Source organism: Coturnix japonica, chromosome 3 (genome assembly GCF_054131305.1).
Source record: "Coturnix japonica strain WE chromosome 3, WE-NBRP24, whole genome shotgun sequence".
NCBI lineage: Eukaryota > Metazoa > Chordata > Aves > Galliformes > Phasianidae > Coturnix > Coturnix japonica.
This window is the reverse complement of record NC_140665.1, coordinates 13,618,856-13,635,409: the sequence shown is the minus strand read 5'-3', so window position 1 is coordinate 13,635,409 and position 16,554 is coordinate 13,618,856. Positions and strand designations below refer to the sequence as shown.

The 16,554-nt window shown below is 37.8% G+C and overlaps 1 protein-coding gene across 19 annotated transcripts in view; it reads right to left on the bottom strand.

Annotated features, from left to right (window-relative positions):
- Positions 1 to 16,554, bottom strand: part of CDC42BPA (CDC42 binding protein kinase alpha) — a 141,784-nt gene that overhangs the window by 20,487 nt on the left and 104,743 nt on the right. For 9 of the 19 annotated variants that reach the window (XM_015856962.3, XM_015856965.3, XM_015856960.3 and 6 more), the window contains 12 exons: positions 14,244 to 14,282; positions 10,974 to 11,093; positions 10,237 to 10,317; positions 9,226 to 9,331; positions 8,385 to 8,521; positions 7,963 to 8,102; positions 7,215 to 7,296; positions 5,842 to 6,058; positions 4,648 to 4,710; positions 3,498 to 4,091; positions 1,492 to 1,589; positions 650 to 734 (listed from right to left, as the gene is read on the bottom strand). In XM_015856962.3, coding sequence (XP_015712448.2) covers positions 650 to 734; positions 1,492 to 1,589; positions 3,498 to 4,091; positions 4,648 to 4,710; positions 5,842 to 6,058; positions 7,215 to 7,296; positions 7,963 to 8,102; positions 8,385 to 8,521; positions 9,226 to 9,331; positions 10,237 to 10,317; positions 10,974 to 11,093; positions 14,244 to 14,282 — 1,762 coding nt within the window. The remainder of the gene's footprint in view (positions 1 to 649; positions 735 to 1,491; positions 1,590 to 3,497; positions 4,092 to 4,647; positions 4,711 to 5,841; positions 6,059 to 7,214; positions 7,297 to 7,962; positions 8,103 to 8,384; positions 8,522 to 9,225; positions 9,332 to 10,236; positions 10,318 to 10,973; positions 11,094 to 14,243; positions 14,283 to 16,554) is intronic. The other 10 variants (XM_032443328.2, XM_015856963.3, XM_085542762.1 and 7 more) reach the window with 2 other exon arrangements.

The following is a 16,554-nucleotide window of genomic DNA, read 5'->3' as shown; positions in this document are numbered from 1 at the left end:
CCCCTTTCATTCATTTCCTCAAATATTTGAACTCTGATATTTTTTGCTGCAACTCTGGGAAGAAGGAAGATTTTTATTCCATATGTGTAGGTCTGGCAAGGCATCTTCATTCTGTGTGAATGCTGCAACTGCTTCGTCTTCTTTTATATATATGAAGACTAAGGTTAAATTTAGTATGCTTGAACAAAGGCCAAAAAGACCTGTAACGTAAGTTCACTTATAAATCTGACACTGTGGAACACAATCATATATGGCCCTAATTAGAAGTTAAGAATATATAAATCTACACTTTTCTTGAAAAGTTCCCACTTTTCTTGGGAAAGGCTTCTGTAGGTCAAGTATAGTATTAATTTCTATCCAGCACTGCCAAGGTAACTATTAATCCTTAAACTATGGAGGCACAGGTAAGTGTCATTTTGGCATTTAATAGCAGATCTGTGGGATAAACTCATCATTCTCCTACTTCCAGACTTTTAGAAGTTTTCTTTGCATATTTAGAAGGGGAAGAAAAAACACCCAAATCATACTGTCTCCCTGTCAGACAAATGCATCATTACAACTACTGCAGAACCTATAAGCATGGCTTTCTCCCAAAATGCTCTTTCTAAACAAAAACTTTCATGTTGAAAATCAGCTCCTCTTTACTTACCTGCCATTTTGTTTTTGAAATATATTAATCTAACTGTCTCCAAACCTAAAAGGTTGAGTGATCCTTCTGTATTCAAGGGTCGTACCTGAAGCAAGTAAAATCAGCATATTAGTAATTCGTATTTATATAGCACATCTTCTTCTAAAAGCTCCAAGGAGCAATATAAACTTCATAAAGGCAGTACTGTTATAAAATCAAGCAGAGAGCAGAACAGTCTAATTGGCCAGAGTAAAGTTTGCTTCAAAGAAGAGAGGCTGGAGGAAGAAGTGTTTTCCTCTCTCATGACACATGCGTGCTCTCAGAAGTAACAGTTGTGAGTCATTAAATCTTCAAAGCTGAGGTAAGGGCAATTTTAGATTTTAAGCTCCTGTTTGTAGATCTAGAACACAGAGTGTTGCCTAAAACTGCCTTTAAAGACACAGGCTTAAGACCATTTCTACCAGCATTTGTACATATATTTCCATAAGAAGCCTACTTTGTGTAACAGTATAGTTTTATCTAAGACATGCACAAACCACTAAGCTGTGCCTTTAGTTTGCGTTAGTATCATTCAAATGCCTCTTGAACACAGATGAGGCATGAACTACTTTGGCTAAGAAGCCTGCTGCAGCTGAAAGACCTCCTAAATACCCAGGTAGGGCCAAGTTTTCAAAAACTGCTTCCATTTGAAAAGTGATACAAACCTGTCAGAATTCTGGCTGTAATACTTCTTTTAATTCAATTCCATTTAAGGCAAGCAGTTTTAATGACAACCTCTAATGCCCTTACAAACAGTATGACAGTAACAAAGAAATATCAAAGTGTAGTCAGATTCTTCAACTGATATCAAAACAGCAAGTTACCTTTTTGAGAGGAATAGTCTGAATCCACTCCATGGAGTTCACGTCAAAGATATCAATTGCATTTTCGCTATACACAGAGAGGTATGGTGCATTGTAACCTGAGACAGAATGGTATATTGTCACACACTTTTAGACAGGGCTGGTGATACACAACTTGTTAGGGTCAGACCACGCTACTACTACTAAGAAACAAACACATGAAACAAACCACAAACCACAATCCAACAACTTTTGCTTAAAAAATATGTTATAACCAAAAAAAAAAAAAAGAAAAGAAAAGATCATTCAATTCACTGGAAAAGCAAACCAGCACCAACAAAAATACTAAAACCTTATGAAGATTTTTCTTTTAACTCTGTAGAACCAAGCTATTTTTACTACACGGGGTTCCAGTTTACAATGCCAAACACTACTGTGGTTCAATGCTTTTTTCCTCTAAAAAGTCTATTTTTAAGAGTTTGTATTTAGTACATGATGTGGAAGGAAAATATATTATTATTATTTAATAACCGTTATTTGATTGAATGAGTTTAGTCTTTGGACTAAATACTAAGTGAACATCAGTTGGAACTAAGCACTGTGACACAGTGCTCATGTTTCCTTCTAGCTCTTATTCTCTTCTTGTATTTTCCAGACTGTAAAAAGAATTCTATGCTACTCATCTGGCACACGTCCCCAGCATGAAATTTATTCCACTGGGACCAGTAAAGAGAATTCAGTATTTCCATGTCGCCAAAAAGACTGCCATGGTCTGCCAAGAATAACAAAAGCATCAAATTTATGTTTAAATCTAACAGTTCTGCTATAGAATATACCTTTATTCTCAGTTGGAACTAAATCAAATTGCTTTGTTTAAGGCAATGAAAGAACTTCCACAAGTGTCAATGACACAGACACGTTATACGTGTGAAAATACTTGTTTTTTAATCAAATGTAATCTTTTATTTTGTTTCATTCACTCTTTGAGTACTGATATTATAATAGTAATAACTTGAAAAACAGAAGTGACATACAGCCTGTAAAAATGGATCCTTTCACATTCAGAAGGGGCTTCACTCAGACCAGGAGAAACATTAATCTCCCCGTGCAGTGCGACTGTAGAGCTGTCACAGTGAAGTAGGAAGGCAGGCTGTCGTAAAAATCAGCCTAAGACTGTGCAAACGGTCTGAAGATAAATTTGGCTACTCTTCAACTACACTTAGAAAGACAATAAAAAGAGGAAGCCAAGCATTGCACTTTTCTTCTTCCTCTGTCACAACTATAAAGCCCCAGCTTTGTAATAAAAACCATAATAAGTACTTAACACCGGTCTTATTGGGAATTGAAATTTAGAAGAATGTAGCCTGTCACATGTTGTGTTTTGGAGAAGAAGAGGGACAGCAGGAAGAGGGGGGAAAAATTAGGAGCTAAATTAAAAAAAAAAAAAAGGCATAGAGAGAAAGAGAGAATATGAAAAAGAAACAAGTTGAGAGAACGAAGGAGGAACATAAAAATAAAAGAAAGAAACACAATAAGCAAGACTCAGTGCAATTAGGAGAAACACAAGTTGAACTGCCAGATCCTGATGACATCAAGAAAGTTTGAATCAGAATGCTGAGATAAAGGTGAATCAACTTTCAAGGCTTTAACAACAGCAGTCTAGTTTCAGCATTAGTGAATGCAAAAAGATCCCAAATAGCCCCTCTAGGACCGAAAGCTTTCAGTTGTTCTACAGTACAGGCCATGAATTTAGAAATCAGACACTGGGCAACTTACTTCAACATCCAGACCTCTGATCTCTTTTTATGCTATCTACAACTCCATATATACACTACAGAACTTGCAAAGCTAGAGTAAATTAGATCCAGTTTAAACCCTCTGACAAGTTTTAAAGCTGCTGACACAGAAGCTGAGTCTTCATTTAACTGTTGGGCAATTTTCCTTGTATTTCACTTTCTGTGGGTATTAATAGAAGCAGGGATCACTTCAGTGTATGACAGCGAATTACAGTGACACAAAGCACTTACAGCAAGATGATGGAGTTGCAGGCCACATCAATTCTTGTTGTCTCGATCTTCGGCCCTGGCAGTCAACGTAAACCCCTACGCTGCTAAAACACAGCAGGTATTCTTTATTTGAGATTTCGACTGCACAGATGGCATCAGTTGGCTGCTGTGAGATAAACGATAGTGTGTGGTCATCTGGATGGAGCAGACTGTATGGGCTGCCTTCTCCATGAAGGGGATGTTTTAAGAACCCTGACTGGTAGCCCACACAAAGACGCTCACTGAAGACCGACATCCACTGGACGTTCCCCTGGACTTGGATCTCCTTGATCTTTTTGTGACGTGTCTTACTCTGATTTAGTTCATAACAGAGGACCTGCCTTTTCATAGCTACACACAGGCATGTAAGGGCTCCATGGCGCACGTGTCCAGAAACTATCGACTGGCAGCCTTTTGTTTCTGCTAACTTATAAAACTCAGTCTCCCTTCCATCCAGGGCTGTCATAGGGAAAAGTCGCACATGTCGGTTTCGTCCTGAGATTACTGCAATGAGCTGTTCGCTTGGGATAAGCTCAATCTGATGAACCTTCTTATTATCACCAACACGGATGATCTCTAAAATAAAAACACAAACAGAAACATCAAAATTCAAGTATATCATGGTGAAATGTGAACTGATTAAAAACTGTGCATTGGGTAAGCACAAGAAATTCCCTTCATTACTCCTTTTCTTTATTTAAATATACAAGAATAAAAACTTGTGTTTTAATGATACCAAACCTGACAATGGCTGGTAAACTTTGACTCTCGTCAGAAAAAGGGAGAAGCAGATGCTTCAGTAACAACTGCAGTGTGATTAAGAATTCATTTAAAAAATAGTCATGCCTCTACACTACTGAATGTGAGGTTTGATTTCCAGCACTAAGGTAGAGGTTACAGTGAAGACCAAGCCAGCCTCCATACTGAAGTGTGCAGCAGGAGCAGAGGAGGCAAAAGTCACAGATACCCAAAACAGAAAGCACACAGAACAGCTTCTTGATTATCTGCTCTCGCATGGAGTTTCCCAGCTGGTAATAGAGCAAACCAAGTAAAATGAAACTGGGGGATACTGAAAGAGAAAAAACCTTATGAAGTCACTAAGGGAAAATATTATCAGTTTCCAGTCTCTTACCGTCTTTGGTGACATGCACAACAAATAACCCTTCTTCATTCCCCAGTGCTATTCTTTCATGATCTGTGACATTAAAAGAAAGGAAAAAGAAAAGGAAAAGGAAAAGGAAAAGGAAAAGGAAAAGGAAAAGGAAAAGGAAAAGGAAAAGGAAAAGGAAAAGGAAAAGGAAAAGGAAAAGGAAAAGGAAAAGGAAAAGGAAAAGGAAAAGGAAAAGGAAAAGGAAAAGGAAAAGGAAAAGGAAAAGGAAAAGGAAAAGGAAAGGAAAGGAAAGGAAAGGAAAGGAAAGGAAAGGAAAGGAAAGGAAAGGAAAGGAAAGGAAAGGAAAGGAAAGGAAAGGAAAGGAAAGGAAAGGAAGGGAAGAAGATAAGTTATTTCTGTTTCAAAAAACTTTTTCAACCAGTGTGACAACTGTGAGTTTTTTAATATCTTGAAATAAATACAAAGCCCTAAACAGCACATTCAGTCAGCCTCTTTTCCCAGGTAACTAGTGACAGAACGAGAGGGACTGGCCTCCAGTGGCACCAGGGGAGATTCAGTTTGGATATCTGGAACAACTTCTCAGAAAGAAGGCATTGGTCAGGCATTGAACAGGTTGCTCAGGGAAGTGGTGGAGTCACTGACCCTGGGGTGTTTAAGGGAAGGGCAAAAGTAGTACTTCAAGCTGTGGTTTAGAGGGCAATATTGGTGGTAGGTGGATGGCTGGACTACATGATCTTAGAGGTCTTTTCTAGCCTTAATGATTCTATGATCTACAAAACTAAACAAAACATTGGAAACCACTCCAGTTTTCAAATTTCTGAAAAAAAACCCTGTATTTTCCCATTTCTCCTGTTAGTAGAACTAACACAAGACATGATTTTAACAAATTGCTTGGACTATTTAAGTATATTACTGACACTGAAATAATTAAAACATCATTTTCAAATATCCTGAGTTCAATATAGTTTGTGTGGCTGCATTCAAAATGACTAAGCTCTTTTCCAACTCTCCAGTTCTCTTTGGTCTCAGAAGCAGATTACTGTAAAATCAGTGATTCACACCTATTTTAAGGCTCTAATTTTGCCCATTGAAGGAGTTATCATTACAAAGTAACAAAACAGTAATACCCAACTGTTAGCCAATATAGCTCTTAACTATGAATGTGTGTCTATGGGGGTGTGTATTACAGAGACAGATTTCTGATTCATTTCATACCTATGATTGCTGCTGACTGTGTTGTTTTGATGAGGGGTAAGGTGCTGTCATAAGCTTCTTTGGGAACATAGACTGAGCGGTCTTTGAGTTTGTTCTTCTTCAAGATCCTATGCAATTCATTCAGCACTCCTACCCACTTGCTTTTTTCATTCTCACCGTCTGTTAGAATCAGGATTGAACACTTATTACTGGTTGCAGAGAGTTGGGAAGCTGTGACCTGAAAAAGTTTTAAATATATATTTTAAATCTTATGCAATAAAAGACTTCATCCTGATCATTTATATAAGGATAACAAATACATTTAGATGCTCTTTCAATTAGCTGTCTGAGTTAAGAATGCAACTAATTTAGCCTTACTTAATAGAAAAACTCTATCACTGAAAAATCTAATGTGAATAACTCAGCAAAATCTGAAAACTTTATTTATTTTCTTAAATGCATTTATACTCATCCTGTAATTTGGATATGCCCACCCTGAACCAGACAGACATCTGGTTATCTCAGTAATTTTATAATGTAGAGCATTTCTTACAAAGCATTCCATACTTTTTTAAAGGGCAATAGCTCTCACTGTTAATTAATGCAAAGAACTGTATATACATAAGAATGATTTATGAACTTTTTCATGTACTTGGTACAACTATAACAGATAAAAGTGATAGCCACTTTGGGATATTTATCTCCCCTCAGCATGCAGAGCAATTAACAGCCTGAGAGCAGGAAAGTCAAGAAGTGAAATACAATGATACAGTAAAGAAATGATATGGGAATTAATTAGACACCAAAGATTTCTCACTGAAGTCAAATCTTCAATTAAATATCCAGAATAGAAAAAGTTAATAATGGCAAAATCCTCTGACACCATGTAGTTGACAAACTTCTATGAATATGTTACGCTGAATTTCTGTAATAACTACCTGATGAGGGATTTTTCAGAGACCCAGTGCTTATATACAAAGAATTAATAAAAAATCAAGGCTCCAGGAGTAATTCAACAAATCAAACTGAGGAGCAAAAAGCAACTTTGGGAAATGAAAATGTAGAAAATCAGGAACAAAATTATTCCAAATGATGAACAGAAAAGCTCATAAAACACAGGTCTTAATGAGAAGATTAGAAAAAAATAAAACCTATGTAAAATAGAGATGGGTGCTTGTCTAAATCTATCAGTGCTATTTTTACCACAAAGAATGTACGATATGTATGGATACAAATGCAGAGATTTATGCATTGCTGCAGCCATGAATACCACACAGCCAGAACATACAGAAGTTGTTAAACATTAGTAAGCACTCTGTGAATGCACACTGTACATCACAGACTAAAATCCTGTCCCTCTGGGTTAATAAGAAGTTCAAGACATACATACTTACTCTAAAGATACAGGGGATATCTTTTCGATTTGCATGGATGACATCCGAAGCCAAGACTGAACTCACTGAGAATTCTTCATCCCTTGTGGAGACCATAGACATTATAGCAAAGAATTAAACAGAGTCAAATCTGTATGTTTGCTGTTTTTGTTTTTTTGTTTTTTTGGTTTTTTTTAGCTTAATTTCCATAGTGCTGATAACCTTAACTTGTTAAGGGCACAACAAGATAGTACCGAGATCTGATTTCTAAAGTTACCGCAACTTTCCCCCTTATCTGAAGATAGGACTCACAAATGCATTGCTACATAACTAATTCCTGGCATATGTCTATAGAAAAAAACCTTTACCAAATACTTGTTTTTGTGTCTATTTAAATTTAAAACTTTTCAAAAAACAAACTATAAAGAAGACACAGAAGTAAAAACATCCTTCCAAGTATTTCATAAAAATCCAAACACCCCAGAAGTTTTAATGTATCCAATTACAGCTTACATGTCCCCAGTGACACCAGTAATACTTCAATAATGCTGAAGATGAACAAGATACAAATCCTGCATAAAATTTATACTATTTTTAACCACAGAGGTTAGTCTGTCTTCAAAAACTCTATCCAACCTGAAAAGAACAGAATTCTCTTCTTTACTCATTCCAGATCTTCTATGCAGCTCAGGAGATGAAATGTAGTACATGAAGTAGTTATGAAGGCTGAATTGCCACCCCCCGCTCCCACTCAGCACAAAAAGCTTACCTCATGTCTATGACCTGACTCACAACCACGCTTGGTTGGGATGCTTTTCCTTCTGCTATATCATACAGGAAGAGTTTAAAATCACAGATTACTGCCAGTGCTCTCTGCCAACCTTTCTTTACACCAGCTGGTTTTGGAACCTAAAGCAAAATAAATTCTGATCACCTATCTGTAACTCTGTGTACAATCAAAGATCAAACTGAGTACAAAAATCGCATGACCATAGGTTGGGAAGGACCTTAAAAACCATCGATATCCTGCTCCTGCTGTGGGCAGGGTTGTCAACCTCTAGATCAGGCTGTCCAGAGCCCCATCCAACCTGGCCTTAAAGGCCTCCTCAAAAATTACAGTTTAATTCCCACCCCAGAAAGCAAAACAATTAACCTAAGTAAGTGTCCCAGTTGTAGCCACCTGATACTTACTCGGACATGTCCTTCATAAGCTGTTCCTATGCCTTTCTGAGGATCTATTCCCAAAGGGCCCTTAGTCTGTTCAGGTGGGATTGGACATACTGCAGGGGCCTTGTCTGCACAGGTCACATGGCAGGAGAATCCACACACTTGTGAGAAGGAAAAGGAACAAATTGATTTAATGGTTATTTCCTGCAGTGCAAAAGCTATGTTAATGATGACAACATAACATTTGTTTCTGCTAACAACCCAATATTTGTACTGAACTTTGCTACACTGAGACAGAAATGTAAGTTTGTGCACGTGGTCTGATGTGATCTGAATTCAGGGTTGTACAGTTTCAGAGCTGCATGGCTAGCGTCTGGTTTCATTCAAGTAAGAAAAAGTAGAATCTCATACTGAAATAATTTCCCTATGATTTTTTTCTTTTTCCAGGCCCATTTCTACTAGTGAACAAAAAGCTGGCAACCCTACTATGCGATGTGTCGTATACTGTGAATATACAAACCTAGAATAATTCAGTTCTAGAAAGAAACAAAATTGGAACTAAATGTAAAAACTGCCTTACACAATGACCTCACAAAGCAAGGCTACTGGCAGTACACTTAACCACTGACTGTGGCCCCTTATTGCTATTTCGAATAAATTCAACTAAACTCTAGCAGAAACCAACCAGAATTATTATTTAACAGACAACTTGATAATCTTTTATGTGACATCTTCAGAGTGTTTGACTTCCACTATTAGAAGATGGCAGCATATGTATATATTCTGTTATCCAAAATGTGAACAGAAGGCGCCTGCACTATCGTACCACAACACTCATTGTACAATTTGTACCTGTCTTACTTACCTTCACATGTGCAGCCCTGTCGTATTAAACCAACCATCAGAGATGTGCACTGATTACATTTTGTTGGGGTATTAAATGATTTCACTACAAACTGGTGGGCTTTAGGCTGTGAAACAAACAGAAAAGGTTGTTAGTGCCTGCAATGCTTCAGAAGAACAGTTATTTTGTCACAGATGTAAGGGTGTTTGCTCAAGTGAGATCTGAGCTCAAAACACAGGCTGCAAATACCCTTTATCAAGGCTTGTTACTGGTAACTTAAACCGTCCTCTGTAAACAAAACCATTGAAAATGGACCCTGTCTCAAACCTGAGTTTGCTTCTGCCACAGACAGGAAAGCTAACAAAGTAATCCCATTACACTTGTTATGAGTTGAACATATGTATGTATTTTATCTTCCAAGAGGCATATTTGATACTTTATTTTAAGGAGTGTTGCCTTTCTTCAAGGCAAAATATCCAACTTTATCAGAATTCTCATTTTTATGCCAGAAAGAATAACAGAGTTCAGTTCTTTAGTGCTGGGCACAGGCTATTTCAGACTATCCAAATTAAAGGCTAGAATATAGATGAAGTTGGTTTTAAAAGAGTTGTTTTATTTGGTAGTTCTGAGGAATGCAGAGGATGGCTGTGCTGATGCTATGATATCAAGGTTAGGTGTCTAGGTAATGTCTTAGTATGATTCATAAAAGACCTCATATAAAAATACGGAAAAGTAAACTTAAAAATACTGTTTTTCTAGAAGAACTTTCATAGAAGTAAGAACTAGTAGTGGAAAAAGGACACAGCACAGCGTAAATAAAAATTAAATGGCTGCATGTGTTTTTGCTGGAATGCCTGCTATAACTTGTCAGCACCACATAACATAAGAATTGGGCTGTTAAATTTTAAGAAAGCAATCAGCTTCCACACTAAGAATCCCTCCAGAGAGCTCTCTCAAGATTGCTGAAGCTGTGGCCCATGAGTGATATTTTTTTCCTTACAGTACAAAACTCATGGACACATGACTGAATACCTTTGGTGCAGAGAGTCCCGATCCAATATACGCTGTCCGCATGGTTGGTGTGTGAATTGATCGAGGAGGATGATCCGTAACCTGAATGTAGTCCCCAAAAGATCAAAACGACATCAAATACACACTATTAAACACTGCTTGAATAAAATAAAGAGATTACAATCTGCCAGCCACTCCATCCCCAGATACACAAGCAAAGAAACCAAACTGACTAACAAAGGGTGGACGCGGGAATACGAATCTCATTTGTTATTAAAAAGATGTGTGATTTTCATTTCTTAAATGTCTGAAAATTGTTTTGCATAATCTCCATTCGATTATTTTCTCACACAAAATAATCAGCGAATTTAATATTGTAAGAGGGAAAGGAGATGCTGTGTTGCATTTATGGAGTCTTGCCAATATTTTGTATTGGTAAGATTTTCAGCAAGGCTCCATAACATGCTCTTATGAAGTGCAGTATGACATTAACTTTGCACAAATATTTTTGAAGTATTTATAGCTAAGAATACGTTATGAAAAGAGACTGTATCTAGTAACTGACTTCACACAGTCCCCATACTTAATCAACTAACCAGATGTAAAATGTCCCCTAAATACAGCTCATGCAGAAGGCTATTTACAAGGTCTTGAACAGTCCCTGCAGAATGATGAGCTTAGTTCTAAACAAAAAGACTTGCTAGAGCAATTTTCATATGAGTACTCCTTTATCAAAATGAAAAGTCAATTCCCAGTACCTCGATTGGCTCAATTTCACTAGCTGTAGAAGGAGATCTTGATCTTGAATGGAGGTGAGACTTGGTATCTTCATCCCGTGATGGCGTATTGGATAATGTAAAGTTCTCAACTGAATCAATCTAGGAGAATAATTCCAGAGGGGGGAAGAAAGAAAACAACCAAAAAATAAATGAAAGACATCACTAAAATAGAATTCTTGACTCTTACCAAAATAAGATAAGGAAGCAGTAGAATTCCTAAGAGAGAACTGAGAGAGAAAAATTCAGTTTTAAGCAACTTCTTAATCAAGCTACAAAATCACAACAAAAATTACTGTGAATACATTATGGCTTTGGATGAGAGGTGAGCACATGCATAAGAACTGCTAGTTCAAGGGCCTGATAAATACTCAAGGAGATTTGTGATTCAACACTTCTAAAGGATGAACATTTCCTATCTGCACCTGTTTTTTTTGTCAGTCAGTAAGAGAGATCTGCTAGGAGTGAATTCCCATATAGCCTATGAAAATCATTGCAACTGTATTTAGAATAAAATTAGGAGAAAAGGTAGAGCAAATAATGCATCTCCTTAAATCAGTGCTTCACAGAGAATTGAGGTTTTTAGTCCTCCATCTGAACTACAGAAAAAGGAATATAACTTTATTAGGAATATTGTTTCTTCAGTGGGTTGTCTCCTGGACTTTAATATACAATAGAACTATGCCAAACACAGAATTATACGGGACAGCATAGTATGCATGTTCCCCTGAAAGTAATGCCTCCTATTTCTTTCCACGGAAGCCACAACAGATACAAAGAGCACAGTAATGCTATTTGACAGAGCAAAAGCTCAGCTACAAAAGATTCCTTTTCAGCAGCCACCACCATGAGCTCTGCATTTTCACCAGCAATGCACAAGACCCTGCATGCCATCCTTGTGAAAATCTGCACTGGCAGAGGTGACTGTCACTGTCACTGCCATTACCAGCCACAGCCTCATCGTGCTCACATCCATGGCTGGGCCTCCATTAGCATTCAGCAAGCACTGATGAATGTCAAAGGGTGCCATTTTTTTTCTGCATGGTGGAATTTGAGGGCACTCTCTTTGTTCCATACGCACTTCCATGTCAGATGCTGATTTGTCAGACTGCCTGTCTGCTGACATCTGTTGCAAAGAAGCAAAATGTAACAGAATACTGGTGGGAACGTTCAACCTCTGCTGCCATCCCACCAGCATCTCCTATGACATGGTTGGCCAGCATAATAAAATAGGAGACATTACTTTTGGAGCAACCCTCGTATGAGTATGATTTGATGTCCTATATAACAAGTCATCTTCAAGAGAATGCAAAATTCTTCACTGAAAATATGACAACTCCGCATTAAAGGTTTCTTTGTTAGTTTCAATTTGAAGTGAGATGAGGATGCTTTTCTCTCCTACTAATAAAACTAAAAGCTGGAGGCCTAGAGATGGCTCTACTACTTGTTGGACTTTCCCGGAGCAACATCATCAACTGTTCCTCATTGCTAAGGCTTTGGCTGGTTTGTACACAGAATAAAAACTACAGCAACCTTTACAGAATATATTTGAATATTCCAGTTATTTTTTTCTCATTTCTCCCAATATCAGAAGCACTTACACCTTCAAGTTGTCAATCCCCAGACACACTGAGTTGTTTTAATTAGTTTAAACTCTTTTTTTAGATAAAGCCTAAATATGTGATAATGAGATGTGCACTTAAAGACTATTTAACCTCAAAAAAATCTTGCTACTTCTTCACAGCCTAATTTAAAAAATAAACCCAATGAGTAACCATGGGAAAATTTTTCATAGCAAGAAGCAGATGTTCCTTGTTCTGTAATGCTAAGCTCAGAGATCATTATCTAACATTACATAAACATTTCCACATACTCAGAAGGTTCTCCCTTAAAAGTAGTATCTGCATACCAAAGAATTTTCATGGTGTCTCTTAAAAAATTTGGTACGAGGATAATATAAATGATGGAACTGCTGTGGAATGTCCTACAAAGCCTTTGTGGTGCAAAAACTACTGCTGAACTAGTTACAAATCTATTTTTACATTGCTTACGAACTTTAAAAGCCCACAAAACAGACAGAACCTGATCTACCATTACTGAATTTGAAGGGAATTTAACCACCAACTTCACTGTAGAAGCAGAGCCCTAAGCTGTATTGCAGCAGTAATCTTCAGGTTCCTTACTTCAAGGAGAAGAAAGTATAGAAGGCAACTGAACTCAGCTCAAGTAAGTGGATCATATTAACATCACTAAAATTAGTTTTAAACTAAGCCACTAGATTAGGAAAGCAACATTTCAGATTGAACTGTAATAGCCTTGCTGGCTTCCAACACTCTGTGTCTGGAAGTCTACAGAGTGTCACCTGTGAAGGCCTCAGCCAAAGTTGGCCACTGTGCAAACACATCTGAACTGGAGCCAGAGCGGGCAAAAACAAGCTGTTACTGTGAGCTTGCCCCGAACACAGAGATGAGAGCTTTGATCTACATAGGTAAGGTAACTATCGGAGCCGTGTGTATCATCGTTTATTGAAAATTCATTATAAATGCTTTCTATGCTTTCCTGTTCCTATTATCTTCTATACATAAAAGAATCAAAAGAAGCAAAATGAGTTCCAAATGGGCACAGCATACCTAGTACCAAAGCAGTCCGACAAAGCTTGGATAACACCATGTTTCGAATTCCACTCTGTTTTTTGGAACATCATAGAGTTTTCCAGCTTAACAGACTGCAACACATACAATTCCGTTTTCCTTGTATGAATTTTTCCCGTCCTATTCAACATTCAGTTGAATCATTCATCCCTCTTCCTCTTTATCTCTGTGCTATTTTCAATGACTTGCTATGGCAGGCCTCCTGAATGCCACAATTTATCTTCTGTAGGAAATTCCTACAGTCCTACACACACCCTCGTCAAACAGGCCCTCATTTGGCACATGCTCATCCTGCTTATTTGACATCTCTCATCCTGCAGCAACCTGAGCTGTTCTCACAATGAACTTCCACACTGAAATGAGAAAGTAGACAAAGCTACAATGATATTCTGCTCATAAAATATTACCAAATCAAATTATCCAAAAGCTTTTAGTCCAGGGCTGTAAAACAACAAAAAGCACAGCAGCAGCAGCAGCAGCAGCAGCAGCAGCAGCAAAGAGCAGCAGCAGCACAAGACATGCAGACGATCCATACATTAAACGAAGGCATGTACACGACAGGCAAAAATAAAGGGCCACATAGAGTAAGACAGCCTCTTACACGTCTGCCTTTGTTAGCTGGAATACAGGAAGGAGAGCGCTTTAACAAAGAAAGGAGGAGAATATGTTACAAAACCAAACAGCGACACGAAAATCAGCTCAATATTCAGTTCTGCATGTTTCTAGTCGTAGTTTTTAGACAAACAGAGACATGTTCATTTTTAAAAGCATTTTCAAAACAGTATTCTGGGGCAACAAGAGGAATGAAACATCACAGAGGAACAGTCATTATAAAGTTTGAAGCTTTACACTGGACAGTAACAGTGAAACTGTAGACTGTATTACACCAAAGAGGCACGATTTGCAGTTGGTATATCTCTGTGTTGAGATCAAGATAAATAAGGCAATCTCTGGGAGGTGTGATATATTCAATTTAAAGCATTACTAAGGACTATTCTAAACTTAATTATGAATGTGTAGGTACAGTCAGGGCACTCCACTGGACTATTTAAAAATGAAAACTGAGAACATGACTTATTCAGCTGTTATTTACAAAGCCAAGATTTGTTTAGTTCAACTAAAGCCCACAGGAAGATTTAAGAAAGCTATTTTTAATTCATAATGTGTTACAACAGGAGAAAAATAATCTTTTACAACTAGTGGGGGAAAAAAAAAGATTTTGCCAAGGGAAAATAGAATTCCATTTTAATGTTACTAAGTAATCACTGACTCGACTTTAAATAAAACAACATGATTGCTTCCATTAGCTGTCGAGACACGCAAAGATCAACCTGTATAACAAATACAAGAAGCTCAAAACCCACTGCTCAACAATGCCATTATCAGACACTTCTGGGGAACACAGACTCCCGACCTACATGGCATTACCAACAGCCTGCAACATACAAGGCAACAGGGGTGAAGACTAAGAAAGTACAGCAGTCACTGAGTGTGACTCTCCTTTCCCCAGAACATGAAACCACGGACAGCAAAACCTATTCCTACTCTTTTTCACACTCTCTCACATGCACAGCAGAAACAAGGGTCATTTCTGGACACAATAGCTTCTGCAACCATGAAGATTTCAGCACTAGTTCTGTAGAACTGACCAAGTATTGAGGATTTAAGGAGGAATAGCTGGAAGCAGCAGTGACTGTTACTTGGAGTACTGAGCTACATGTTTTCTTGCTTGGCATCTGCAGGCTACAGACAGTGAGATATCTGTTTTTTAATTCTCTCCAGAGGAAACGCACAGCTATTGTTTTCCTCACTGACACAATTAGCATTTAAATGCAGTAATTCTCAGTGTGATAAACAATTACACTACTTGGACAGCAGACACAGAATATGTTACCCACCCTAATAAATGTCAGATACAATCAGCCAGCCAAAATCAGCGCTGTTTACACCCTGTCATTTTGTGATGAAGCACAGAGGGTAGAGAAACATTACAGGCTGTTGTTAATATTTGCTTTGGGATCCTGATTACAGAAGAGGCTATCCTGAGAAGCATCCTACATTGAGTCTAACCTAAGGACTTCTAATTCTTTCCTGGACTTAATTTAAGGAACCCGTCCACTTCTCAGGTATGACTGAGCATAGGTCTAACTCTCCTTGAGATTATACAGGAAACATCTCCATTCAAGGTAACTACAGTCAAAAAGATACACTGAAAAGGGAATGGAAGTCATATCCAGTAAATAGGCTGCTTTTCTTTTATTTGGGGGGAGAAGAAGAGAATCAGGATAAAGATAGTGGACAGAGGGGGGAGGAGCCCCTCATTTTAAGTTCAGCCAAATATACGGACACTGAACCTACTTAATTAGCTGAGACATAAAAAACATTCATCTTGAGAACTGAAGCTAGGTATTAAGAATCCATGAATGAATCAAATAATCATGCAAGTAAAGAAAGATGCAAAATTGACTTTAAACTCTGGTTCTGGAGTTTCACCAGAAGACTTGTGAAAAAGCATTCTGCCTTTCTGTTAGCAAGGTTAACCCCTCTAGTGCAACCCAGAAATGTACTGCTGCCCACAGCAACTGAGAAAAAAACCAGCTGTTGGGCTCAACCTGAAGATACAGCATCAGAAGTTTGATTCTGTGTGTTAGATCACCCAGATGCAACATTATATACATTAATACCTGGAGTAGTTCCAAAAATAAAAGCTGGGTACCAAACGATTTCATCTGAGTGTGTGTGCTCCAGTCCCTCCATCAATCATTGCAAGAGAGTAATTGATACTTCATTTAGAAGTACCTTTGTATGAAAGAGCCTGCTGACACAAGGTGTTCCTAATGTTATGGCAACATAGAAAATGCTTCCTTGATCCAGTAAAGGATATAAAAATTCATTTATTATCCATTCAACAA